This window comes from Hemiscyllium ocellatum, chromosome 2, assembly GCF_020745735.1.
Source record: "Hemiscyllium ocellatum isolate sHemOce1 chromosome 2, sHemOce1.pat.X.cur, whole genome shotgun sequence".
In the NCBI taxonomy this organism is placed as follows: Eukaryota; Metazoa; Chordata; class Chondrichthyes; order Orectolobiformes; family Hemiscylliidae; genus Hemiscyllium; species Hemiscyllium ocellatum.
This window is the reverse complement of record NC_083402.1, coordinates 137,658,169-137,679,787: the sequence shown is the minus strand read 5'-3', so window position 1 is coordinate 137,679,787 and position 21,619 is coordinate 137,658,169. Positions and strand designations below refer to the sequence as shown.

The window sequence follows — 21,619 nt, the reverse complement described above, 5'->3', positions numbered from 1 at the left end:
GGCCAAGAATGGTTTCCAGCACTATTACAAACTCAAAACTGGAAACATCTATTACATTTATCACCACAAAGGGCTCATTAGCTCTAGTCAATTAGATCAATCCAGTGTAAAGGCTGATCTCAATCTTCAGTCAAAAAATCCTTAATTTTTCACATTTCAATTCATTGTTCATTAAAATAGTTTTCCTATAATATTTTCCACTTGTGAACTTTCACCAAATTCTGAGCCCAGCCAATGTTAATGTTTGCTGTCCCAGGGTAAGGAAATTTACAGAAGCTCCTTGAAGCTGAAACATAAGTTTGATGTAACTGTGTAAGAGAATGGACTTAAGTTTAATGGCTCTATGGGATTTTTGAGGAAGCACTATTCTTTTGGATCATTATATTTGCAGATCATCGAATGAGTGCAGTAAAAGCAGTACCATGCTACCAAATAGACTGGCATTTCCACGTGCAATTCAAAGTTTGTGGACTGGAAAAAATAATCTTTGTGATGAAATATTGATGATGTGTTGGAAGCAAAGATAAGTTTCACAATTTACAAATGTTCATAGCCACGCAAGCCAAATGATGCGTGCTGACTCGGTACTTCCATCCGTGTAACCATTGCAGTTAAAATAAGTTCTCCAAGAACATTCCGTGTAAATGGTGATCTCTGAACATTTTGCCTAAAAACTGGTTTTGAAAGTTCAATTTTACATGAGTATATGTGATATGTAAACTGAAATCAGCTTTTAGAACCTATTTGAGAGTTTTGCAGTTAAGGCTATTTCTTTTCAAACCTTATGACTCACTGTACTTTGCCTCTAGTTTCCATTTTATTTAATTCACACTATGTTTGTGCGATAATGTGGAGGTACCAGTGTTAAGACGGGGTGGGCAAAGTCAGAAGTCACACGACACCAAGTTATAATCCAACAGGTTTATTTTAAATCTCACGCTTCTCGAGCACTGCTCCTTTGTCAGGTGAAGTGTTTCGTATCTAGTTTCTTTATAAGGACAAATGACCGGTTAGGTGACTGCTATGCTGAACATCTTTTTTGATTGTAGTTGTGACTGAGGTTCTCATCACTTGCCATTTCAATCCTCCATCCCATTCCCACACTGACCTTAATCTTTAACCTTTGTTTTTCTCCACTGAGGCTCAATCTAAACTCAAGGATCAGGACCTCATCTCTGCGCTTTGGAGGCCTATGAAGTCAACACTGTCATCAACATATTTAGACTTTAACTACAGCATTATTATCTTTTTGATAATGTTGGGAACTCATGATAACTCTGCCTGTGGTTAGGTGATAGGCAGAGAGAACAAGTTGGGTATCCTCATCAGAACACCATGGGTAGGGTGGTCCCTATATTAGTTTCAATCTTCTTCCACCAGTTTCCCAAGTCAACTTACTGGTTGGTTAACCAAACTCCTAATTATTTAAAAAGCTATGTCCCAAAGGCCTTTTCTTTCTTTGAGCACACCCATTAAGAGGATGGTCAATAGGAGCATTTTGGTAGCTGTCAGCAGATGGTTTTGAGTAGAACATATTCCCTGGAGAGAATTCCTAGTCATCAGTCGTCACTCTCTCTCTCTCTTCATCTATGCAAGTGACCTCTTTCCCACAAAGCATGGCACTTCACACATTTTTGAACTTGGTCCTCATTTTCCAAAATAAAAAACTTCAGGATATTGAGGAAATAGTTACTGAAAATCCATGTTTGAAAACAAATCAAACACTGAAGAGACAATAATTTCAGGCCTCTATCTGAATAACCCAAAGGCCAGGGAAGAATTTTAAGTTCACGTTTGTGACCTAAAACTCATCCATTGTCAAAGTACCTTGGCATCATTTTTCAGTGTACATTGACCGACTGGCAACATTTCCAGATTATCCGAGCCAAAGTAAAGACCCGAATAAAATTGTAATGGGAACTGACAACTACTAGCTGGGGCAGCAGGGTCAACATCTTAAATGCTGTTCTGGTCTTGTCCTGGTCTCCACAACAGCAGCATACTACTGCTCAAGCTGGCGCTGGAGCCTTCATGATCATTGTAAACATACAGCTTCGAGAAGTCATGAGAGTTATTTATGGGATGTTGTCATGAACATTTACCTATAATTTTTAGAAAGATTTGAAAATTTTCTAGTAGCTGACTGGAAGGATCACACAGTGAGACTCCATATTTTAAAGTTTTTATTGTAACCAACATTGACTAAACACTATTTCAGGAGGTAGCTTGTACTCTAAACTGTATAAGAAATCCACATTTAACTTGTAAAATGATTTTTACACTGAGTGTTAACTGAACATCTAAAGATGTACTTTCTTGCTGCTTATCCTTTTAATTTTCAAACTGAATCACTTCCAATTCCCAGAATGACTTTTATTAGGAGCATTTTGCTATATGTCAGGGGCTCTTTGAGAAGGACATATTCCATGCAGACACAGGTCCTACAGGCTATCATGGAGATCCTCTCCCACCCTAAAGTTAAATGAATCTTCCAACTTTGTTGAAATCCTTGAGCTTGGTCTCTTCTTTCCTGGCCTTTGAGCTTTGAGTGCAAGCTCCCACCATATTCCACAAGATGAATCAGAGGGTCTCTTGCCTCTACCACCCTGCTGTCTTTCAGATTCTTGTAGATTGGCTTGTCTCATAATTGTACCAACATTAAAACTGGCAAAGGTTCAAGTGACAACCTATACCAGCAGATTTTACAACTTGTTAAAAAATGCTGTGTAAAATATATAAAGTTTTATTGATCTATTGAGACCTCTAGATCCTTACCTGCAGAAAGTCGATACGACCTAGGGCACCCAGAAATAACACCATACCAGGTTGTAGCACATATGTCCTAGGAATGATACCTGACGATGGCATAACAGACTTCAGTTCTTGATCTGTAAGAAGATTTAAAATCTGCAAAATATATTGGAGTTGCATGAGAGAATTACAAATAGTACCACTTCTTAATTTCCCATGGATTTCACTAGCAAGATGTCAGCCAGTTGCTCTGTTTACTGTACTTATTTCTATTGATACAAATAGCTTACCACTCAAGAACAATTGTTTTAAATGAAAAGTTATGAGAACAATGTTCCTCCAGAACAAAAAAACATTTTAGAGATTGACCAAATACATGTGAAAACATGTTGGTTTTCAAATTTAGGATTTATCTTTGAGAATGATACAAAGAAAGCAAGCTCATCTAAATTCCCTGGCCCACTACATTCTAACAGGACATACCTGCAAATACTTTGGAAATGAATTAGCATTTATGTAAAAGCAGCACATACTCTAGATTAATCAGTTTTGTATGAAGGCAATAGTGCAATGACAAAGATCAATTGCCTTTCAGAAGAGACGCTAAATTTAATTCTGATCTGTCTGTTCCATTGAAAATCAAGGTCAACTAGCACTATTTAAGGAACAATGAAGAGTTGCATCACCTGGCCTACATCATCCTTAAATCAACATCCCCAAATAAAACTGCTTTTTAAATTGTCTGTTGAAGGATCTTGCTGTTGTAAAATCACTGACACATTTAGTAGCATTTAATTAGTGAAGTACTTTGGGGAGTCTTGACATGGATGCAGCTATGTAGTCAGACAGCATGAAAACAGACCATTCAGTCTAAGTTGTCTAAGCCGACCAAGTTTCCTAAACTAAACTAAATTCCCATTTGCCTGAGTTTGGCCCATATTCCTCTAAATCCTTCCCATTCATATACCTGTCCAAATGCCTTTTAAATGTTGTATTGTACCTGCACCTATCCCTTCCTCTGGCAGTTCATTCAACATACAAACTATCCTATGTGAAAAAGATGCCTCTAAGGCTCCGTTTAAACCTTTCTCTTCTCAGCTTAAAAATATGCCCCTAGTTTTCAACGCCCCCACCCTTGGGAAAAGATACTTGCTGTTCTCCTTATCAATGCCTCTCATGATTTTATAAACCTCTATAAAGGTCAGCCCTCAACCTCCTAAGCTCCAGTGAAAAATGTCCTAGCCTATCCTTATATTTCAAACTTTCCAGTCCTGGCAACATCCTGGTAAATCTTTTATGAACCCTCTCCAATTGAATAATATCTTTCTTGTAACAGGATGGCCAGAATTGTACAGTACTCCAGAAGAGGCCTCACCAACATCCTGTACAACCTCAACATGACTTCCTGACTCCTACGCTCAACGGTCTGAGCAATGAAGGCAAGAATGCCAAATGCCTTCTTAACCACCTGGTCTACTAGTGACTCAACTTTCAAAGAACTATGTACCTGAACCGCTAGGTTTCTGATCTTGGGGCTGCCTAGGGCTCTATTAACTGCATGATCCTGCCCTTGCTGATTTTAAATTACAATACGTCACCCTTTTTGAAATTAAACTCCATCTGCCACTCCTCAACACGTTGGCCCAAGTGATCAAGATCCCTTTGTAATCTCAGATAACCTTCTTCAGTATCCACTATACCACCAATTTTGGTGTCATCCACAAACCTACTAACCATGCCTCCTAAATTCTCATCCAAATCACTTATATAATGACAATCAAAAAAATCAGACCAAGCAACAATCCCCGTGGAACATTGTTTTACAGATCGGAAGCCTGTTACCAGTAATGTTTCTTAAGCAACCTCTCCTACCATAAAGCTAATTTTGTATCCAATTGGCAAGCTCTCCCTGAATTCCATGTGATCTAACTTTACTAATTAGTCTATCAAGCGAACCTTTACTGAAGTCCATGTTGACAGCATCTACTGCTGTCCTCATCTTTTTCGTTATGTCCTCAAAAACCTCAATCAAATCAGTGAGACACAATTTCTCACGCATAAAGATAATCCCTAATCAGTCCCTGTCTATCCAAATTGACATAAATCTTATCTCTCAGAATCCTCTCCACCAACAATGTACCCATTATTGATGTCAGACTCACTGGTCTATACATCCCAGGCTGCTGCTTACAGTCTTTCTTAAGTAAAGGTGAACATTAGCCACCTCCACCACCTCCTCAGTGGCTATAGTTGATAAATATCACTGCTAAGGAATTCTTCCTCATCTGTCTTAATGGCCACCTCTGGTCCTAGACTCTCCCACAAGGGGAAAGAACCTCTCCGCATCTCCTCTGTCAAGTCCCACAAGAACCTTGTATGCTTCAATAAGGTCACCTCCCATTCTGCTAAAGTCCAATAAGTGCAGGCTCCCTCAGGAACCTTATCCACCATAGTCATCGCTACCTTTTCATTGCCTGATAAAGTTTACACAAACCGACCCAATGCTTATAAACACATTACCTCTATATACATTTCACTGTCACCCAATGGACCCCTCCCAGTCCAATGTGTTTCTGTTGTCTCTCAGTTTGCAGACCATAAAAATCTGTTGCAAAGTTCCCAATGGGTGGTTCTACTGTTGCCTCTCATGAACCTATCATTCAGTCAGTTCTGCCTACAATTGGTTTACTTGATAAAAATCACAGAACTACATTAATGAAGAGTTGACAATGCAATGTTGCACTGCTCCAGCATCTGCCATATCCAAAGGCTGTCAATTTAAAGTGTGGTCACTGTTGTAATGTACGAGCTGCAGGAGATAATTTGCACTCAGTGAAGAATGAGTGACATTAATACCAATCAACCTTTAACATGCTGTTCGAAGGTAAACATTGGATGCAAGACACCAGGAGGGGTTCTGGGAAAACAGTCCTTTTTCCATGTCAATCCACAATTAAAAACAAAGAAAAATTAAAAGATGTGGTCTTTACAGAGGATTGCAAGTTCCAACAATACAAGAAGCATGACAACATCCAGGACAAAACAACATTTTGACAGGAGACCCACAACAGCTTAACGATGCACCCCTCACTTCCTTTATCATTAGCACAGGGCAGGAGCATGTACTATCTATAACTTTTTCCTCCATTTCCTCTTTTTGATGCTTAAAAATTGGGGGCAGGGGCTATTTAGTCCAGAGATTTTAAGTAAAAGAGAAAGACTACTTTTCTATGGGGTTCAAGTTCAATCACTTCCCTCCAAGGCCCCAAGGGATCCTTCCATATCCGCCACAAGTTCACCTGTACCTCCACACACATCATCTATTGCATCCGCTGCACCCGATGTGGCCTCCTCTATATTGGTGAGACAGGCCGCTTACTTGCGGAACGCTTCAGAGAACACCTCTGGGCCGCCCGAACCAACCAACCCAATCACCCCGTGGCTCAACACTTTAACTCCCCCTCCCACTCCACCGAGGACATGCAGGTCCTTGGACTCCTCCACCGGCAGAACACAACTACACGACGGCTGGAGGAGGAGCGCCTCATCTTCCGCCTGGGAACCCTCCAACCACAAGGTATGAATTCAGATTTCTCCAGCTTCCTCATTTCCCCTCCCCCCACCTTGTCTCAGTCGGTTCCCTCAACTCAGCACCGCCCTCCTAACCTGCAATCCTCTTCCTGACCTCTCCGCCCCCACCCCACTCCGGCCTATCACCCTCACCTTGACCTCCTTCCACCTATCCCACCTCCATCGCCCCTCCCCCTAGTCCCTCCTCCCTACCTTTTATCTCAGCCGGCTTGGCTCTCTCTCTCTTATTCCTGATGAAGGGCTTATGCTCGAAACGTCGAATTCTCTATTCCTGAGATGCTGCCTAACCTGCTGTGCTTTGACCAGCAACACATTTGCAGCAAGAATTGGTCACACCAATTATTAAAAATAAAGCAACGATTTAAACTGCAATGCAATTGTAAATATTAAGTCAGAGCTCAATGGCTGTGTTACAATCCAAAAATTGCAGCTGGTGGTCTTTTTGGTATTGTCTAATGCAGCCTGAAGGAATGTGGGAACAGCTGATACTTTCACAGAATCGCTACAGTGCATATAGAGGCCATTTGACCCATCAAGTCTGCACCGATTCCTCCAAATAGCATCCCATCCAGACTCACCTCATTCCTATAATCCTGTATTTACATAGCTAATCCACCTAGCCTGCAAATCCTTGGACACTGGTGGCAATTTTTAGCATCTACCCAACCTGTACAGCTTTGGACCATGGGAGGAAACTCACGCAGGCATGAGGGGAATGTCTGTATGGAGTTTGCACAGTCACTCAAGCTGGAATGGAACTTGGGTCCCTGGCACTGTGAGGCAGCAGTGCTAACCACTGTGCCACCCTAATGGATATATTGAGTTAACTGGGTTTGAATTGGTTGAATAAAATGTAGGCTGTCAGTCAATCATGGGAGAGTATTTAATGGAGAGTGGCTAACTGAAATAAAGCTCCAACATCTTTTAGAGTATGACACTGGTAGCATAGGAAGGTGGAGTCTGTGTATACCACCAGTGTATTCTGAAAATGACCCTCAAATCCAATGGAAGAATGAAGTTCCATCATGGACCTGGGTTACTTCTTTACCAAACAAGAAGCAAGATATGGCTTTCATATTTTTATTACCAAGTTGAAGCAAGATAAGCAGTTTCTTTTTTATACTGGAGCTTGATGATCTGAACACTCATCTTATAAAAGCAAGATATTGCAAGTGCTAGAGATCGGAAATAATAAATGCTGGAGAAGTCAGAAGATATGACAGCATCTGAGGTGGTAGAAAGAGAGTTAATCTTTTGGGTCTGAAAGGACTCTTCTTTGAAACTGAATACTGATGACATACACAAAACATTAACCAATTGTTTCTTAAAACATTAACTAATTTTTTCTCTCTCCACAGGTGCTGCCAGATCAGTGTTTGCTTTTGTTACCCATCTTTTCTTGCTTGGATATTGTATTTGGAATTTAAAGCAAATTTGTCGGTCATTTATATAAACAATCTGAATGAGAATTTAGAAGGCATGATTAGTAAGTTTGCAGATGACACTAAAATTGGTGGTATAGTTGACAGTGAAGAATGTTATTCAAGATTACAAAGGGATCTTGATCAATTGGATCCATTGGCTAAGGAATGGCAGATGGCAATTAATTTGGAATTAGGCAAAATTGTATTTTGGCAGAACAAACAAGGGCAGGAATTGTATAATAAATGGTAGGGACCTGGATAGAGTTGTCAAACAAAGAGACCTAGGGGTTCAGGTACTTGGTTCTTTGAAAGGTGCATCACAGGTAGACAGCATGGTTAAGGTAGTGTTTAAAATGCTAGCTTTCATTGCTCAGACCATTGAGTGTAAGAGTTGGGGCATCATGTTGAGGTTGTACAAGTCATTAGTGAGGCCTCTTTTGGAGAAATGCATACAGTTCTGGTTACCCTGCTACAGCAAGGATATTATTAAATTGGAGAGGGTTCAGAAAAAAATTACCATGATGCTGCTGGGACCGGAGGGTTTGAGTTATAAGGATAGGCTGGGACTTTTTTCACTGGAGCGTAGGAGATTGAGGGGTGATTTTATAGTGGTTTATAACATCACAAGGGGCATAGATAAGGTGAAAAGCAAATGCTTTTCCCTAGGTGGGGATATTCAAAACTAGGAGGCATATTTTTTTTAAGGTGGGAGGGGAAAAATTTAAAAGGGACCCAAAGGGCAACTTTTCGCAGAGGGTGGTTAGTGTGTGGAATGAACTGAAAATGGTAGATTCAGGTACAGTTACAACATTCAAATAGGTGCACAAATAGGAAAGGTTTAGAGGGACATGGACCAAATGCTGGCAATTGGGGCTAGTTTAGTTTGGGAAACATGGTTGGCATGGACGAGTTGGCTGAAGAGTATATTTTTGTGCTGTATGGCTGTAACCGGTAATTATTGTTTGGAGTACAAATACAAAATGCTAATCAGCAAATTAGTCCTCACTTCGTAATCCACACTGCATGACATCCTAAATTCTACTTTACTTACACAGTCTTGCTTTAAGATGCCAGGCGTGTCATAAAACCAGCGAGCATCTTTCAATTCATTGTATGTGAATTCCACCACCTTTTCGGAGTTTGACACATTTTCTTTCTTAGATTCTTCAGGCTCTGCACTCAAGGACAGTTCATCTGGATCCCATTCAATTATTCGTTTGTTTCGTTCTCCACTCACTTGAGTGTTACGAAATGTTCTACCAACTCTACCTAAACTCAAAGGAAACAAAGCAAATATCAGCAAGTGCCAGTAAACTGAAACATTGAAATGGTAATGTTAGAAGCATATCAAATCAACATCAATGGATAAGTAAATCTGAATTATAACTGATTTCATTAGAATGAGAAAGAATGAAATAAAACTTTTAAAAATTAACAGAATTTGAACAATTAGGAAGACTCATAAAAAAATTGGTATAATAATTTGTGACCTGCTTTAAAAAAAAAGCAAATTATCATTGAGCCTGAAGTCACTAACAAATGAATAGAAGCATTAAAGAATTTGAAGATAAAAAAAATCTAAGGAAATCAATTAGTATCAAGTCAAGAAAGTTGGTAGGCAGTGAAAGCCTATCGATTAAGTTTGAAGAAAAACTCAAACTAAATAAGTGCAAACCCCTTTGTTGGAATCAAACAGAATATTAAAAGAATACAGGAAAACAGGGCAATGAGGCTCATTTCTGCTGGAACATAGGAAAATTTTTTGAAGCTGATACACTTTCCATACAGACCTGCTTCCTTGTTAAATGGGGCAGGAGAAATTGGGCATATAGTATATAATGTGGGAAAATGTGAAGTTGTTCATTTTAGCTGTAAGAATAAAAAAGGCAGTGCAATATTTAAACAGTGAACAACTGCAGAATCTGAGGTGCGAAGAGATTCTAGGTATTCTAGTGCAGAGCCACAAACCATTGGCATGAAAGTACTGCATGTGATTAAGGTAGCTAGTGGAATACTGTCCTTTATTATGATAGGAACTGAATATAAAAATAACTTTCCTGATGAAGGGCTTATGCTCGAAACGTCGAATTCTCTATTCCTGAGATGCTGCCTGGCCTGCTGTGCTTTGACCAGCAACACATTTGCAGCTGTGATCTCCAGCATCTGCAGACCTCATTTTTTTTACATAAAAATAACTTCTACAAGTTACAGAGATCAAATAGAATGAACTGCAAGTGGAAGTTTAGGTACAGTTACAACATTTAAATAGGTGCACAACTAGGAAAGGTTTCGAGATATGGGCCAAATGCAGGCAAGTAGAACTAGTTTAGTTTGGGAAACTTAGTCAGTATGGACGAGTTGGGCTGATGGGAATATTTCCTTGCTGTAAGATTCTAACTGGTACTTGCTATGCGCAGTTTTGGTCTTCTCAAAGGATATTAATGCATAGGAGACAGTTTAGAGGGGGGTTTACTAGGTTGATACCTGACTGAGCGGCTACTGTTATGGGGAATGATTGGACAAGCTGTGCCCATTTACAATTGAGTTTAGAGGAAGGGGAATTTGAGTGGTGTATCAAGATCCCAAGAGGGTCTGGGACAAGGAGGACATGGAAAGGATGTTGACTCTTGCGGAAAATCCAGAACCAGAGAATACAGTTTTAAAACTAGAGATGACCTTTTTAGAACAAAAAAAATTGAGTTTTTTTTCCCCTCTTTCCAAGGATTGTGCAAGTTTGGAATTCTCTGCCTCAGAAGGAATTGGAGGTGGAGTCAGGAATATTCTTAAGGTAGAGAGAGATTGTTGTTGGACGAATGAGTCAAAGATCATTAGGGTTAGATGGCAATGTTGAATTTGAAACACAAACGGGTCAGCCATGGTCTTATTGAATGAGAAAGCAGGATTTAAGGGCACAATAACTTACTTTTGCATCTACTTTGCATGTTTTATGTAAAAAGTACAGGAAAAGACATGATAGCACTACTGACACTAATCTTTCCACAATGGAGCAAAGCAAGTAAAATTCAGCTCTAAAAATGCACTTCTTCTAAATAACAAGGTAGACAAATAAAACCAAACTGATTAGAATTATAGTCGAAGTACTCAGATTATATTAGAGAGCTTGCATTATAAAAGATAATGACCTCATATGACATTAGTTTGCCAGGTTCACTAATACTCAATCTCAGAATGTGGTCATTTGGTCTATCACATATGCACTGGCTCTTTGAATGAGCAATGCATCTCATGCAATTCTCCTGCATTCTTCCCATGTTTCAAAATTCCTCCTTTTCAGGTAATTATTCAACCCCCTTATGAAAGGTTATTTCTTCCACTACACTCTGACAGTGCATTCCAGATCAATGCGAAAAAGTCATTCCTCGTATCACTTTTGATCTTTTCACTGATTACTTTTAAATCTGCACCATCTTGTTCTCGATACTTTCATAAAGGAAGACATTTCTCCCTGCCTACACTGTTCAGATCCCTCATGATTTTGAATACCCCAACCACAGAGCTTTTGAAAGTGAAGGTTAGCATCGTAAATTGGATCATTAGGGCAAATTTGAGTGGAGTTCCAGGAAGGATTGGCTGCTGTGGAGCACCGACCCCGAAGAGCTCGGTGGGCCATTCAGCCCAACAAGCCTTCTCTGCCAGGCTTGCTGTGTTCTTCCAATCTCCTGCCTGTCTACTTTGGATTCCAGCATCTACAGTTTTTTTTGTATTTTTTCAGACTCAGCAGCAGTCCAGGCCAACAATATCCAGGATACAGACAGACAATATTCAGGCTTGGGATGAAAAGTGATTAATAATATCAGCACCACATACTTGCCAGGCAATGGCCATCTTGTACAGGGAGGGAGCAGAGCCTGTCTACTTTAGATTTTCTTCCTTTGCTTTTAAAAAAAAAAGCACTTTCCATTTATTATGGTACTTTACTTTCTTTTACTGACTTTGGGAATAGTAGTCTTCTCCCAGTCCAGGCCCAGTGATGAGGTGGCTTCCAATGGCCTGGAATGACTGTATGAGCATGGCACTTGGTGGGGCGGTCTCCTGATTTGGCAGTCTTAACCTGGAATGGAGGTCCCATTCTGTTGTGGAGATCTTCTTTGGTGGCTTTCGAGTATTCCAGCAGCCCGATGTGAAAGTCTAGTCCTAGCACAGAGGTCTGGTCTTGATGTGAAGCGCTCGTTCTTGTTTTGGAGGCGGCTTCCAGGTTTCCTAACAATCCAATGTGGAGGCTTTGTTCCAGCATGGAGGTCTCATCTTGGCATGAAAGGGCAGTCTCGGACTGGTTTCCCAGTCAACCCCAAACCTAACAGTCATTAATTGAATTGTGATGAACCTTTAACATTTTTTCCTCCTTATGATTTGTGTTAATAATTTAAGGGTCTTGGTATGGCAACTTATAAAACTTTACACTTTTTTGTAAAAATACATGTGACAATAAATTGTTATTCCACCTTCAAAAAGAGATAATCTAACCACCGCCCCATGATATTCAATGGCATTAACATTACAATTCACCACTATTAATACCATATGGGGTTGGGGGCAGGGGTCACACCATTGTCTAGAAGCTGAAGTAGACTCACCATATAAACAGTGGCCACAAAGACACATTAGCGGCTAGAAACACTGCAGCAACTAACTCACCACCTGACTCCCCAAAGCCTGTCCACCATCTACAAGGCACAAGTCAGGAGTGTGATGGAATACTCCCCACTTGTCACGATGAACATAGATCAACACTTAAGGAGCTTAACACCATCAATGATAAAGCAATCCACTTCATCGGCACCACATGCACAAATATTCAGTCACTTCACCACACACTCTGTACACAGCGTTAGTGTGGTCTACAAGATGCATTGCAGAAATTCACCAAAAATCCTTCAACAGCACCTTCCAAACCCATGATCACATCCAAACTGAAGGCAAGGACAGATAAAATGGGAACACTACCACCTTCAAACCATTTTCAAACCACTCACCATCCTGACTTGGAAATGTCACTGGGTCAAAATCTGGAACTCCCTCCCTAATCGTATTATACATTTACCTACAGCACATAGAATGCAGCAGGTCAATTATACTACTATCTACTCAAAGGCAATAAACCTGGTCATGTCCCATGCCAGAATAGAGGTATTTGCAAGACAGTATTCCATTACCAATTTTGACTTCTCTGTGGATAGCAACCTTGGCATGGTGGAAAGGTTTCTGCGATCTGATGACAACCCGAGTGATATCATTGGGAGAGTTTTGCTCCTGGAAAGGCAACATGTGTCAGCAAGGTCAGGGTGGGCTGCAAAGTTGGAAGAAACTGTATTGGGACAGGGGTGTTTTTGGACACCAGTATCTGTAACAGACCATACCCTTAAAGATACACTCTTACTCTGAATAGAGAGAGGGTGTTAGAAAGGATGCTTAAAGGTAGGCTGTTATACTTTCTCCAGGCTGGGGAACCACACCCAGCAGGATCACCATCTTTGTGGTCTGAAGAATTTTGCAACTTAGAATGATAGAACACTGCTGAATAATCTTAAACTACTTTTGGAATACTGTGTGCAATTCTGGTCTTCCTGCTATAGGAAGGATATTGTGAAACTTGAAAGGGTTCAGAAAAGATTTACAGAGATGTTGCCAGGATTGGAGACTTTGTATTGTAGGCAGAGGCTGCTGAATAAGCTGGGGCTATTTTCTCTTGAGTGTCAGAGGCTGAGGGATGACCTTAAAAAAGTTCATAAAATCATGAGGGGCATGGATAGGGAAAATAGACATGGTCTTTTCCCCGGAGTGGGGGAGTCCAACACTGGAAGGTGAGAAGGGAAAGATTTGAGAGACCAAAGGGGCAACTTGGTCAGTCACAGGGTGGTGCATGTACGGAATGAGCTGCCAGTAGAAGTGGTATTTAAAAAGCATCTGGATGGGTATATGAATAGGAAGGGTTTAGAGGGATATGGACCAAATGCTGACAAGTGTGACCAAATTAATTAGGATATCTAGTCGGCATGGACGAGTTGGACTGAAGGGTTTCTGTGCTGTACATCTCAAAGACTCTACAAATGGCCACCCAGAGAAAAAAACTGCAATTTTAACACTCGAACTATCAAGATTCCAAATCGATGTCAGTGCTCTTGATAAGGCTCAACTTCCAGGTGAAGGCTTCTGAAAGCACAAATGGGGAATATACTACTGAAAAAGAAAGGTTAACAGCAACCCTCATGTCCACGCGGTTAAGTATGCCATCTGGAATAGCTTTTTGGTGGAATGCAATTTTATAAATGAAAGATTCATGACACTACATCTCCAGATCATAATAGTTTAATTATGCTGGTCTGTTAATGCAGTGAGAACTGAAGAAGTGATTCATTAATGTTTCAGCTACAATTAGGTTGGTCAAGATAATATAGTTTCAGGTGGAGATTGTAACATACAACTGAAAGAAGATTGTTGAGGATATTTTTTAGAGATAGATACATTGTTTAAAAATAGCAACCTCGGGACTAAGTCAACATTGAATTTTTGATTTTTCTGGTTTTTGTGTTGGCGGATTCTGGCCATTTTGAGTCCGATTAAGGGTTACTGGAAAACAGGAAAAAAGATGCACATAAATGCACTACCCAGTAAGCCACCAGTTATACAGCACCTATCTTGACAAGCTGTCAAGTTATTTCACTAACCTATTAATTAGAACTCATGCTTACCACATTACAGAATGTCTGATTTTCATACACAACTGATTTTCAAATAGACTAATTTGAGAAAGTGTTTACTTTACAATATGTTCATGACAAATTTTGGACACTTAAGCAAATTCTAGTTAAGTTGAGGAACTCAATGGAATGGAGCTATCAACAAGAGTGAACTGGCGCTCGACTATTCTATAGCCATGAAAGCTCTGACACTTTAGATGGAATGTGCCATCAATGCTTCGCTATTTTGCTCCTGAAGTTTTACCCTTTGCATTCTGCACAATTTTCTAGTTCTGCTAACAACAACAGAAGAAAGTGGTATGTGATTGAGGCTCACACCAGCACTCCCGTTATCCTACTAATCGTCCATTTAAAGCATAAATAAAATTAAAACAGCCAGAAGCACTTTCTTTATCAAAATGATTTGTTTGGATTGAAGCTTAAAAGCCTTTCCCAATGGGAGGGTAAAACCATCCACTACATGACAATACATAATGTTAAAACATTATCTAAAGGACACCACAATCATCCAAGTTAATGCTATTAACATATTTAGATGAAAAGGGAGCTCCAAAATTCTGATGCCTGGATATTCCTTTAGATTACAGCATCGTAATTTTCAAGTATGTTTACCTCGTTTAAAATGTATGTTTTAATCAAATAACCAGCTTAGTTGATTCTAACATGTTATGTACAGTGGAGTATAAGTCAATATTTGTGGATAAGGTGATATGCGGGCCTTAAATAACAGATTTCGCAGATTATTCTGTTAATTTAAAAAAACTTGAATCATCACCGGCATGGACGGGTTGGACTGAAGGTTCTGTTTCCATGCTGTATACCTCCATAATAAAAACCATTTTATATATCAGTTTATAGTTAATAGGTTACTTTTAAATTGTAGTCACCTATTACTTGGGAAAATGCAATACAAAGACCAACTGAACTCCAAATTTAAACTATAGACTAATTCCTCTTCAAAAACCAATAGCAATTTCTAACTAAACATGTTTCATTGTCCTGATGGCATAGTTCTGATGAAAGGTTCTGGCTGAAATGTTGACTCTCCTCCTCTGTTGCTGTTAGACTTGCTATTCTTTTTTCAGCTCCACATTTGATCAACTCTGATGGCATAGCACACGTAATAAGGATATCCATTATGAGTTCCGTCATTCTGACTAGCATCCTGTCATTTAAGTATCCCAACTTCCTCAACTACCTAAAAGACAATCAATCAATCAATCAGTCAGCAAGTGGTACAAATCAACAAAGCATAAGATGAAACCAGTTAAGTACTTGCTTTTGCTTCTGCCTCTCTCCTCTCAAACTAGTAGATTCTTATTTACTTTTGGCACTACACTGAACAGAATTCAAACACTAAAATCAGGAGGGTTTCAATTTCAAGGTCAACGATTTTCTTAAATGGCGGATGACGAGAGCACCACCATTTAATAGAAAATTGGCTTATACCTATAAAACTCATTAACGAAACAGCTTTCATTAATATTTCAGCATAGGGTACTGGGTGGTGCTGTCAAACAGAGACGCCTAGGGGTTCAGGTACATAGTTCGCTGAAAGTTGCATCACAGGTAGACAGGGTGCTTGTTTTCATTGCTCAGACCATTGAGTATAAGAGTTGGGATATTATGTTGAGGTTGTACAAGTCATTAGTGAGGCCTCTTTTGGAGGACTGCATACAGTTCTGGCTGCCCTGCTACAGCAAGGATATTATTCAATTGACGAGGGTTCAGAAAAAAATGTATCAAGATGTTGCTGAGACTGGACAGTTTGAGTTATAAGAACAGGCTGGGACTTTTTTCACTAGATTGTAGGAGATTAAGAGGTGACCTTATAGTGGTTTATAACATCATGAGAGGCATAGATAAGGTGAATAGCAAATATCTTTCCCTAAGGTAGGGGAGTTAAAAACTAGGGGGCATATTTTTAAAGTGGGAGGGGAAAGATTTAACAGGGACCCGAAGGGCAACATTTTCACAGAGAGTGGTTAGTGTGTGGAATGAACTGCATGTGGTAGATTCAGGTACAGTTACAGCATTCAAATAGGTTGAGAGAGACATGGGCCAAACTCAGACAACTGGGACTAGTTCAGTTTGGGAAACATGGTCAGCATGGACGAGTTGGGCTGAAGAGTATGTTTTTGTGCTGTATGATCTGTAAATGGTACTTACTGTTTGGAACACAAAAACAAAAAGCTAAACTATCAGCAAATTAGGCCTCACTTCATAATCCACACTGCATTACGTCCTAACTTCTACTTCACTTACACACTCATGTCTTAACATGCCATAAAACCAGCGAGCATCTTTCGGTTCATTTAGCAGGACATTGCTGGGTCTTGAGGGTTTGAGTTACAGGGAGAGGCTGTGACTTCTTTCACTGGAACATAGGAGGTTGATGACTGACCTTATAGAGGCTTGTAAAATGATGAGGGGCATAAGATAAGGTGAATAGCCAAGGTCTTTTCCCTAGGGTGAGGAGTTCATAACTAGGAGGCATATTTTTAAGGTGGAAGGAGAAAGTCCTGAGATGTAACATTTTCATGTACAGGGTGGTTGTAATTGGAACCAGAGGAAGTGATAGATTCGGATACAGTTACAACATTTAAAATACATTTGGACAGATACATGAATTGAAAATGGGCTAAATGCAGGCAAGTAGGAATAGTTGCCTTTGGGAAAGGTGGTTGGCATTGATAGTTGGCCCAGATAGTCTGTTTCTGTGCTGTATGACTATATTATAGTAAAGGTCCTTACCAACCAAATAGCCCTGTTTCTTCAGTTGGTGAAGTTGCTTCAACTCTTCTTCGCTGAGGTCAGCTTCAGTTTGATTCTTAGCAGCTTTCAATCTTTCTGACCTTCGAAACATTCTGTATGGTGTGGGGTTTATAATTGGAAACTTGAGAAGATTTAATGTTGTTCCTGTGAAACAAAACAAATACTTAACATTATGGCTGATCATACACTGGAGTGCTTTTCCCTCACCCTATTTCCATAACTCTGTACACCACTGGTAACCAGAGATCTATCAATCTCTCCCTTATACATACGCAAAAGACTGAGCTTCCACAGCCTTCAGTGGTAAAAAATTCCAATGGTTCACAAACCTCTCAGTAAAATACTGTCTTCTCTGCAATATCCCAAGTGGCTATATTTTTAAAATGTGTCCCCTGCTTCTATAATCCCCAATCAGGGAAAACATCTTACCTACATCTATCTTGTCTATCTCTAAGGATTGTGTAGGTTTCAATAAGGACTTCTTATTCTTTGAAACTTGGAAGAATACAGACCCAGTTTGTATCTCATATGCTGCAGGCAAGAACGCCCTGAGGCATTGTTCATTGGCGAGACCAAGCAGATGCTATGACAATAGACAACAATCAAGACAATCTCAGTTGGGGAGCACTTTAGCGGTCAGGGATATTCGGCCTCGGCTCTTCAGGTGACCGTCCTCCAAGGTGGACTTCAGGATAGGGAACAACACAAAGTGGCCGAGCAGAAGCTGATAGCCAAGTTCAGCATGCATGAGGATAGTCTCAACCGGGATCTTGGGTTCATGTCACACTACAGGTGACCCCACTACACTATACACACTCTCTCATGAGACCCTCTCTCATATACACACACAACATTCCTTCCCCCCTTACCCACACTCTCACACACCCTCTCACAGGCTTATACTCCATTACACACACTTTACCAGGCTTACACGCAAACACACACTCATGTGCACTCATATTCACACAGGCAATCTCTCTCTCTCTCATGCATGCACACACACAAGTCTATGGGGTGAATGTATTTGCAGATACATTCTATCTTGCTCAAAAAATGCACTACCTGCAGGAAATAATATTATGTAAATTCCATTTTATAAATAGATCCGGATTGACTCAAGATTGGGATACAGACAGACTATGATCTTGCACACCTTTACTGCATTGTCTGGGCTGAGATGTCACCTTTTATTATACTTTGTACACCCCAGTCCAACACCGGCATCTCCAAATCATTATCTCAAGAAGGTGACTTGAAAGTAGTCCTGGGATTTACATATTAATGAACCGAAACCTGCAACCCATTCTAAAATATGAAAGATCTAACAATCCAGGTTTGTTCAAGATGTCATTTTAGTTGGATAACACTGTAAAATTTTGCTATAAATTGTGTCTTATGATCTCATACTCCACAACCACCTGAAGGAGCAGCGCTCCTAAAGCTAGTGCTTCCAAATAAACCTATTGGACTATAACACGGTGATGTGAGATTTTTAACTCTATTTATCCCAATTCTTTGCAGTAGAAATTATAATAATATAAAAAATAACATTGTCTGGACTATGGATGCAAGACTAATTTTTGACTATTTATCCCAATTTTGTTTTACAGTAGAATTATAATATAAAAAACATCGTCTGGACTATTGATGCAAGACTAATGTTTTTTAATATTATAATTTTACTGTAAAGAATTGGGATAAATAGAGTTAAAAATTAGTCTTGTATCTATAGTCCAGACAATTTGTAACTATTTATCCCAATTCTTTACGGTAAAATTATAATATCAAAAAAGATTGTCTGGACTATGGTGCAAGACTAATTTTAACTCTTTATCCCAATTCTTTCCAGTAGAATTATAATAATATCAAAAACAACATTGTCTGGAGTATAGATGCAAGACTAATCAGTCGGCAAGTTCTCTTTTTGTTTACCGGCCTCTTCTTAAATTGTGGCATTTGCCACGTTTGAGTCGGGAGGAATAATTCGAGTATCTAAAGCATTCAAACCCCCGAAGTCGGGGATTGAACTCGAGCACTGAAAGACCAAAATAAAAACCCCACGCAACCCGCTGAGTTCACCTGGCCAGCGGGAAACAGTTGCTCTCTGGATGACATCGGGGGCTTTGGATTTACAGAAGTCGGATTGCAGGAGGGTGTTGAAGAGGGTGGACTTTCCCACGTTGGTGTTGCCGACCAAGTACACGTTGCCCTTGAAGCGCCAGGAGCTCTGGAGCCGGGAGATCAGCCCTTCGATGCCGTAGCCGGTCTTGGCACTGATCAGGTGCACCACGTCCCGGCCCCGGTAGTCGGTGCAGATGTCCGCCAGGCCGCAGTGCTCGAGCACCCGGTGCCGGAGCCGCTTCAGGTAGTCGCGGCAGTCGGCGGGGATCAGGTCGACCTTGTTGGCCAGCACCAGGACGGGGTTCCGCTCGCCCACCAGCCGCTGCAGGCCGGGAATCAGGCTGCCGCTCAGGTCCAGCAGGTCGAGCATGTAGAGCACCAGGGCCGACTCCTGGGCGATGCGGCCCAGCAGGCGCCGGTACTCCCCCTCCGGCACCCGCACCTCCAGCGCCTTTTGGTGGTGCACCAGCAGGAAACAGCGCTGGCACACGGAGCGCTGCAAGGTGCCGGCCTCCAGCAGCTGCTTGTACTTCTCGCTCGGGAGGTAACCGGCCAGGGACGGGTCCACGCAGTGCAGGAGGGCACCGCAGCCCGAGCACGGCGAGCTGCTGGCCGGCTCTAGCGGGTCGGCGGTGCCGTACACCCGGTGCTCCTGCCGCCGGCTCTCCCTCCTCTTCTTCTTCGACGGCAGTTCAGGCGCCGGGAAGCCCAAGTCGGTCACTTGCGGCTCGGCTGCCGGTGGCGGACTCAGCGCCTCCAAGGCCAGCAGCTGGCGGCGCAGCGCTGAGGGCGAGGCCTGGGCCTTCCTGGGCGCCGACGTCGTCGCCTCGCCGCCCGGCGCTGCCGCCGCCTCATCCTCGAGTTCAGCCGCGTCCTCGATAAACACCATCTGCTCCGGCCTCGCTGGCTCCACCGCCGCGTAGGCCCAGGCCGAGGGCGGGCTGCTGGGCCCCCGGCGCGGGGCAGCGCCTAACGGGCGGCTCGAGCACAGCGCGCGGCGGAGGAACCAACTGACAGCCGCACGCGCCATCTCACCCCGACACAGGGGAGGGGGAGGGGAGTCAGTGGGAAAGAGGGGTGTGGGGGGAGGGGGGGAGATGGGAAAGGAGGGTGTGGGGGGGAAGGAGATGGGAGTGGGGGGAGGGAAAGGGGGGTGTCGGGGGGAGGGAAAGGGGGGTGTCGGGGGGAGGGAAAGGGGGTGTCGGGGGAGGGGAAGGAGATGGGAAAGGGGGTGTGGGGGGGAGGGGAGTCAATGGGAAAGGAGGGTGTGGGGGGGAAGGAGATGGGAAAGGAGGGTGTGGGGGGAGGGAAAGGGGGTGGGAAAGGGGGGGATGGGAAAGGAGGGTGTGGGGGGAGGGAAAGGAGATGGGAAAGGGGGTGTCGGGGGAGGGAAAGGGGGGTGTGGGGGGAGGGAAAGGAGATGGGAAAGGGGGTGTGGGGGGAGGGAAAGGAGATGGGAAAGGGGGTGTCGGGGGAGGGAAAGGGGGGTGTCGGGGGAGGGAAAGGGGGGTGTGGGGGGAGGGAAAGGGGGTGTCGGGGGAGGGAAAGGGGGTGTCGGGGGAGGGAAAGGGGGGTGTGGGGGGAGGGAAAGGGGGGTGTGGGGGGAGGGAAAGGGGGGTGTGGGGGAGGGGAAGGAGATGGGAAAGGGGGGTGTGGGGGGAGGGGAAGGAGATGGGGTTGTGGGGGAGTGGAAGGAGATGGGAAAGGAGGGTGTGGGGGGAGGGGAGTCAATGGGAAACGGGGGTGTGGGGGGAGGGGAGTCAATGGGGAGGGGAGGAGATGGGAAAGGGAGATGTGGGGGGAGGGGAGGAGATGGGGCTGGGGTTGAGGAAAGAGCGGGAGGGGGTGGAAAAGGGACTGCTAAAGGATGGTGGGGATGTGGAAAAGGGTGGGTTTAAAGAATGATGGGTGGGGGGAGTGGAAAAGGGAGCCTTAAAGGATGGTGGGAAGGGGAAAAGGGAGGGGTTAGAGGTGCTGGAATGAAGAGAGGAGAAAGGTGAGAAGGTTGTTGAGGGATTGTATAGTGATGGGAGGAGGAATGGAGGACATGGGATTTTTCGGCTTGTGGGGGGGGGGGAGGATGGGAATTGGGTAAGGAAGGAGTTGGGATGAATAAGGTAGGTGAAGGGGATGAGTGGGGGAAAAGGTGGAGAAGGTGGACAGGGAAAGGAATTGGGAGGTTGAGGGGGAGATCAAGGGGTGAAGAAGAAAAGGAGTGGAGGATGGTGAGAAGGAAAA

At 42.5% G+C, this 21,619-nt stretch overlaps 1 protein-coding gene across 1 annotated transcript in view; it reads right to left on the bottom strand.

Moving 5' to 3' along the window:
* noa1 (nitric oxide associated 1) overlaps positions 1-20,415 on the bottom strand; it is a 29,645-nt gene extending 9,230 nt beyond the window's left edge. Inside the window, exons 1-4 of the mRNA XM_060840474.1 lie at positions 19,340-20,415; positions 17,240-17,404; positions 8,818-9,035; positions 2,776-2,907 (exon numbers count right to left, since the gene is read on the bottom strand). Coding sequence (XP_060696457.1) covers positions 2,776-2,907; positions 8,818-9,035; positions 17,240-17,404; positions 19,340-20,411 — 1,587 coding nt within the window. The 5' untranslated portion in view covers positions 20,412-20,415. The remainder of the gene's footprint in view (positions 1-2,775; positions 2,908-8,817; positions 9,036-17,239; positions 17,405-19,339) is intronic.
* Positions 20,416-21,619: the final 1,204 nt, after the last annotated feature.